This window comes from Myxine glutinosa, chromosome 8 (assembly GCF_964187855.1).
Source record: "Myxine glutinosa chromosome 8, kmMyxGlut1.1, whole genome shotgun sequence".
NCBI classification, from domain to species: Eukaryota; Metazoa; Chordata; class Myxini; order Myxiniformes; family Myxinidae; genus Myxine; species Myxine glutinosa.
Genome location: NC_136268.1, coordinates 141,154,474 through 141,162,183, shown reverse-complemented (window position 1 = coordinate 141,162,183; position 7,710 = coordinate 141,154,474). Strand labels below are relative to the sequence as shown.

At 43.1% G+C, this 7,710-nt stretch overlaps 1 protein-coding gene across 1 annotated transcript; it reads left to right on the top strand.

Moving 5' to 3' along the window:
• The first annotated feature begins 439 nt into the window (after window positions 1-439).
• Window positions 440-1,783, top strand: LOC137425745 (uncharacterized). The gene has a single exon (XM_078784004.1). It carries the CDS (start codon window positions 440-442, stop codon window positions 1,781-1,783), a length of 1,344 nt encoding a protein of 447 aa, XP_078640130.1.
• Window positions 1,784-7,710: the final 5,927 nt, after the last annotated feature.

The following is a 7,710-nucleotide window of genomic DNA, read 5'->3' as shown; positions in this document are numbered from 1 at the left end:
TGATAATAAAAGGACTTCAAAAGTCAAAAAAAGTCTCTCTCTCTCTGTCTCTCTTTCTCTCTTTCTCTCTTTCTCTCTTTCTCTCTTTCCCTCTTTCTCTCTCTTTCTCTCTCTTTCTCTCTCTTTCTCTTTCTCTCTCTTTCTCTCTCTTTCTCTCTCTTTCTCTCTGTCTCTCTCTTTCTCTCTCTTTCTCTCTTTCTCTCTTTCTCTCTCTTTCTCTCTTTCTCTCTCTTTCTCTCTCTCCTGTTTTTCCTTTTTTTCTTACTCAGTTTTATTTCAACATCACAAAGGACAAACTCGGGAGAAGTTGAACACATGCTCATTGTGTCCTGAGGATTTTGCACACTCGTCCACATTGAGACAAAATTTGTGAAGAATCAGCACAAGCGTTGTAAGGATTTTGTGGTTATCAGCATCAAGTCAAAAGAATCAAATGGAGATGGACACATCAAGTTGTGGGAGGACTGCGTTGCACCTGCTGAAACCCGCGAATGAAGACAACAACCAACGAGGGAAGTTGTACAAGTGTTATGTGTGTTCAAAGGTTTTTAATCATTTATCAAATTTAAATATACATAAACGAATTCACATGGGGGAGAAGCCATACAAGTGTTCTGTGTGTTCAAAGGCTTTTAGTCGTCCATTAGCCTTAAATCAACACAGACACATTCACATTGGGGACAAATCATTCAAATGTTCTCTGTGTTCTGAAGAATTTCGTCATTCATCAAGCTTAAATAGCCACAACCTAATTCACACGGGGGAGAAGCCATACAAGTGTTCTGTGTGTTCAAATGTTTTTCGTCATTCATCAAGCTTAAATAGCCACAACCGAATTCACATGGGGGAGAAGCCGTACAAGTGTTCTGTGTGTTCAAAGGTTTTTCGTCATTCATCAAGCTTAAATCGCCACAACCGAATTCACACGGGGGAGAAGCCATACAAGTGTGCTGTGTGTTCAAAGGTTTTTCGTCATTCATCAAACTTAAATAGCCACAACCGAATTCACACGGGGGAGAAGCCGTACAAGTGTTCTGTGTGTTCAAAGGTTTTTCGTCATTGGGCAAGCTTAAATAGCCACAACCTAATTCACATGGGGGAGAAGCCATACAAGTGTGCTGTGTGTTCGAAGGTTTTTAGTCGTCCAGTAGCCTTAAATAAACACAGACACATTCACATTGGGGGGAAGCCATACAAGTGTGCTGTGTGTTCTGAATATTTTCGTCATTCATCAAGCTTAAATAGCCACAACCGAATTCACACGGGGGAGAAGCCATACAAGTGTGCTGTGTGTTCAAAGGTTTTTCGTCATTGGGCAAGCTTAAATAGCCACAACCTAATTCACACGGGGGAGAAGCCATACAAGTGTGCTGTGTGTTCAAAGGTTTTTCGTCATTGGGCAAGCTTAAATAGCCACAACCTAATTCACATGGGGGAGAAGCCATACAAGTGTGCTGTGTGTTCGAAGGTTTTTACTCAGTCATCAAATTTAAATACACACAAACTAATTCACACGGGAGAGAAGCCATATAAGTGTGCTGTGTGTTCTAAGGTTTTTAGTCGTCCAGTAGCCTTAAATCAACACAGACACATTCACATTGGGGACAAACCATTCAAATGTTCTGTGTGTTCAAAGGGATTTACTCATCCATCAAGCTTAAATAAACACAACCTAATTCACACGGGGGAGAAGCCGTACACGTGTGCTGTGTGTTCGAAGGTTTTTCGTCATTCATCAAACTTAAATAGCCACAAACTAATTCACACGGGGGAGAAACTGTAGAAGTGTTCTGTGTGTTCTCAGGTTTTTAGTCGTCCAGTAGCCTTAAATCAACACAGACACATTCACATTGGGGACAAACCATACAAGTGTGCTGTGTGTTTGAAGGTTTTCAATCAGTTATCAAATTTAAATAAACACAAACTAATTCACATGGGGGAGAAGACACCGCACAGGAGAAACTCACCCACATGTGGAGATAGCAGCCAACAACACAAACATACACACCTATACATGCATTTTGGACACGCACAACAATCACACAAACACAACTCACACACACACGAAGGTGGATACTTTGAGACCTGGGTTGCACCTTCTGAAACATGTGTAAGGGATTTCATTCGAAACTCAGGCTAATTGGGGGCAATATGACCCATTTGCCTCCCTAGCATCTGATTGTCTGGTTTTGGGAAGCTGTTGACAAAATCTTTGTTTGCCCTTGCATCAACATTCTTTTTTTATGAGCAGCTCCCGGCCTGCCGAGCCTTTCTCCTTGCTACAATCTTTGAAACTGGGGAAATGTTTTGAGTTCCTTGTCCTTTGAAGAAAAGTATATGAAGCAGAATACAAATTGTGATTCCTTGAGATGTTGTTGGTTGCTGGTTGTGTGAGGTCCAAAAGGTGCTACTAGCTTGTGCGCCCATATATCTACCATGCATGTTATCCTTATCCCTCAATAAACCTTGCACAGTGTCTGAGTTGAGGTGCTTATTCCAGAACCGAAGGGATTAGGGAATCCATGACACATGCATATGGAGATAACAAGCAACGGGAGAAGCAAAGAGTACCTATGGAGTGTTAGACTAATTCTGAAGTCATCGCTCTCTCCAATGAAAAAAATCAAAACTATAAACCAATGTGCAGTACCGGTATTGCTGTATCGCTGTGTATTTATGAACTGGCCACAATCGGAGATCAACAACTTGTACACCAAAACACCAAAGTGTTCTTTGTTCAAAGTTTTTCTTCAGCGATCGGGTTTATTTACGCACAAAAACATTTATCACCAGTGAGAGTTCTTGCACGTTATCTATTTTCAGGGTTCTGCACATTTCTCCACATTAAATATGCAAAATATTATGTTGAGAAGCCAATTGATGAGTTTCTAAAGAGTAGTCAACCCTTTCGCAAGGGTTGCTGTGGTTACATCTTGTGCAGGTGATGAATGTGCAGGTGTTGAACAAACCTTGTGCAGGTGGTGAATTGTTTTGTATTTATTTTGAATTTTGGAGTGGCATTGTGACGATTTTTGTGTATTTAACCGGATTATTTGCTTTGATATTTTTAATTCCGAGTTGATCTTTATTCTCTTTGAATCGCTGCAAAAAAAAAATAAAGGTGCATATAACCGGATTATATGTATTTTTTTTATTCCAAGTTCTTCTTTATTGTCTTTGAAATCTCTGTAAAAATAAAAATAAAAAGTGAAAATCGTCAAATATCTTCTCTGATTGCGTTATCTTTTTTTGTGAGGAATACTTTTTCTTCTCGACAGAGGAGAGGGTATCTGATTTGGGTCTGTTTGTCTGCACAGAATGTGAGTAGTTGCATTAATTACATTAGACCCCCATCGACCCCTTTATAGCACTACAACCCCACCCCCATTACACCATTTAGATAACGATATCTTGGTAATATACGGATCATTATTTAGTCATTGAAAGTTGTGACTAGTACTAATATCAACCCCCCACCCCCCATTGGCAAGCACCTCAGTACCAAGTGTAGAAGTATAAAACTTCGAAGTAAGCGAGTTATCGCGGGCATTCCAATTGAAACCTGTCCCTCGTCCTCTTAATTAATAAAATGTATTGTAATGACAACAAACTCCGATGTATTGTTAATGAGATATAAATAGTTCAGTTCTTTGATGAATCTTAAGGTGGGTTTTCACGGGACAAGCGAACGATGCGAATGTCGAAAAAATGGCAAAGTCCAACATTCGTATTTTAGGCTCCAAAAGTTCGCCAAACATGCGCGGTGGTTCGGAAGCGTCGTCAATTGTTCGCAGGAGTCGTTTTTTGTTCGGCGGGAATTTCAAACTTTTTTTTGAAATTTTACATTTTTGAAATTTTTGAAATTTCAAAAAAGTTTGAAATTCCCGCCGAACAAAAAACGACTCCTGCGAACAATTGACGACGCTTCCGAACCCCCGCGCATGTTTGGCGAACTTTTGGAGCCTAAAATACGAATGTTGGACTTTGCCATTTTTTCGACATTCGCATCCTTCGCGAACCGTTCGCGTGTCCCGTGAAAACCCACCTTAAATAGTAATCATGCCTCTGGATGGTACATGGGCAAAAATGGCCGCTACTACCTCTGGTGCAGGTGGGAACCGCCCTGCCCACCCGTTTAAGGCGTTAACAAGGAAGCATGGGGTGAAATGCGAGTTGGGACAAATCACCCAAATAGAGGCCTATGTAAAAGCACTCGCTAGTGTGGTTGATCCAGCAACGATAGTTGCAGCCTCGAAAATGTATGGACGAGCTGTGTTCTTTCTTAACTCAGAGGCTGCAGCAAACAAGGCCATTGAGAAAGGGATTAGTGTGGGAGGACTCTTTGTACAAGTCGAGCCACTCTCAAGTCTTGGTACAAGGATAATTATATCTAATATACCTCCTTACGTGCCTGACAATGTCGTGGTGCCTTTCCTGGAACGACTGGGAGTGTTGAGATCACCCATCAAGCCTGTGTCTTTGGGCTGTCATGAGCCCTCCCTACAACATGTCTGGTCTTTTAAAAGACAAGTCTCCATTGAATTGGGAAAGGATGCTGAATGCGAGGGGTCGTTTGTTATTCCTTTTGACGGAAAGAATTACAGGGTGTTTTATATGACAAACGAACCCCGTTGTTTTGTATGCAAAGCGAAGGATCACAGGAGAGCAGACTGCCCCACTATCATTAAAGAGGTTGCAGCTCCTCAACGTCCAGATCAGCCTCGAGAGGATCCCAGCGTCACTGAAGGTATGCTAAGAGAGGCGGCTGCTCCTTTGTGCTCGAGGGCAGTGGCCCCTCAAGAAAGTTCTATACCAGCTTCTCATCCCATCTCTTCTGCTGCCATAAATCAATGGCAGGCAGTGGGAGCAGGGAAGGCAAAGAGAGCACAGAAGAGGAAATCAGAACCCGCAGAGGATGGGACCACGGAACACCCTGGTACAATTGAGGATGACACGGGAAGTAATGTGTCAAAGGGATTTGTATGGCCGAGTATTCTGAAGGAGAAGAGAGTGGTAACCCAATCTGAAGAAATGGAAGAAGAAGAAGAAGAGGAAACTATTCATCAAACGACAGGAAATGGAGAGTCTTCTCTCTCAGATCCACCCAAAGACAGTTTGGATAATGAACAGGAAGGGAGACCGTCAGGTAGTAAACCCAGCATGGTAAAGATAAACAACCTAGAGGTATCTGACTTGACAGGGCCAAACGATACTGTGATGTTGGTTCCTGAGAAAATGCATCCAATAATAACAACTGCAACGAAGCTTCAAAATAAACCAGGGATTGAAACATCTACAAGAGCAGTTCTAAACCGAAGGATTAACACCGAAGTTTCAAAGGATTCTGAAGTAGCATTCATCGGTGGGACAGACAGAGAGAGGGAACCAGACACACAAGTATCAATAAAGTTGCTGGCACTGACCAACATCTCAGGTGATGTCACTTCACTCACTGTTGGCGCAGAAAGGGGAATAGTTGAGCACATCTCTATTTTACCACCCCAAAAGGTTGGATCTCCTATACCAACTGAGGAGGAGGCATCCATTCCCACAGGTGAAGCAATGTCCACCGCATCAGAGCCAAAGGAGCGTTCCTCTGCGCCAGAAGATTATGCCAAGTCAGCCTTGAGAGACGACATGGCAGAAGACTTGATACATTGTACAAGTACACCAAAGGAGAAGGATCTTGAACATCCAGACAGCGATGATGAGGAGAGTATTGGTGATGGGGAAGACTATCAAGGGTCACTGACTGGTTTAGAGACAGACCTACCTGCAGGACGCCATTCCTGCATTCCCAGCCAGGAGATACTCGAGTTCCTGGAACAAAGCTTGCATAGCAGGAAGAAAGTGGAAAATGCGCTGAAACGGTGGAAAGATTATGACTTGCTAGTGCATTCCTTGTATGTACTAAGGAGAGAGGGACATTAAACAAGGACTTCAGGCTCGGCCGAACAAGCCCGAGTCAGGAAATTTCTCACAAAGTTGTTGAGTTACGGGCCTGAATATGAATTAGTTTAGGAGGATGAATTTCACAGAAACAAAACTCTCAATACAATAATGACATCAAACTTACGAATAGGATCATTGAATGTCAATGGCTGTAAGGATGCATTCCGTGTGCACCAGGTATTGTCATTCTGTGTGAAGGAAAAACTTGAAGTAACCTTTCTGCAGGAAACCCACACGACCCCAGAGGCTGCATCCCGATGGGAAAACCAATGGGAAGGCTTGGCCTTTTTCAGTCACCTAACGGACACATCTTGTGGAGTGGCTACCCTCTTTTCACCAAAGAGGAAACCTGAAATACTTGTCGTAAAGGAAGCCAGTGTGGGGCGGTTGCTACATATAAAAGCAAAGTTTGAAGAATTTGTTGTCAATTTCGTCAACATTTATGCACCTTGTGTAGGAGTTGCAAGGGGGATTTTCTTCAACCGGTTGCAGAGATTCATGCTCACCTTGCCTGGTGAAGAGTGTGTAATTCTTGGAGGAGACTTTAATTGCACTCTAAACCCCTCCCTTGATCGAATAGGTCAGGAGCCGCATAATCCCTCTGTAAGAATATTACAACAAACCATAACACTGTTAAACTTGAGGGATACTTGGCACATACAACACCCCACAGACAGAACATTCACGTATTCGAGTATCAGAGGTGGTCATATATCACAATCCCAGCTCGATAGAATTTACGTGTCTCACCGTTGGTGTAAGAGTGTCAGTGACTCCGGCATAAAAGTTGCCCATTTCACAGATCACAACTTGGCCTGGATTAAGTTTTCCCTGGCGGAAACAAGGCGAGGCCCTGGCTTGTGGCACCTGAACAATGCTTTAAGTCAGGATGAAGCCTTTTTGTCAATATTTTTGAATTTTTGGCAAGCCTGGAGGAATAAAAAAGGAGATTTTTGCTCACTTGGATTCTGGTGGGATGTAGGCAAGGTACGATTGAAATTGCTGTGTCAGGAATACTCGTATGGATCGAGCAAAACACTTGGGTTAGGGATCAAAAGACTGGAAGAGGAACTGCTGCACCTTGAGAAGCACCTGGCCACACTTACCTCTACTGAACTGCAGGCATACCAAGAAAAAAAGAGCACCCTTAAAGCATGTAGTCGTGTGAAGGCACGAGGGGTGTATGTGCGCTCTCGTTTACAGTTTATTTCTGAGGATGAATATGTCCTGAATTATCTCAAAGGGGTGGAAAAACGCAAAGGTCAATTCAGGACTATAGCGAGTGTTCTCACAGAAGATGGTCTCTTGCTCAATGGCTCTGAGGGTGTTCAAAAACGAATTAGAGCCTTTTACGCTCAGCTGTATTCGGGTAAGAGCACAGATGCAGGTGCAGGTGGCACTTTGTGGAGTAGTCTTCATGAAGCCTCTGTAGAAGACCGGGAGCAGCTGGAGACTCCATTATCTCTGGAAGAATTGAAAACCGCCCTGCACAGCCTATCAAGAGATAAAGCCACTGGCATGGATGGCTTATCATGTGAATTCTATACAAAAGTATGGGACTTGGTTGGACCTGATTACCTAAGCGTAGCTCAGGAAGCATGTGATACAGGTATAATGCCCCTTTCTTGGCGTCGAGCGATGCTGGTCTTGATTCCCAAGGAGGGTGACTTGAACGACTTGAAGAATTACCGCCCTGTGTCTCTGCTGTGTGTGGATTATAAGGTCATGGCTAAAATGTTGTCACTCCGTCTCGGACCA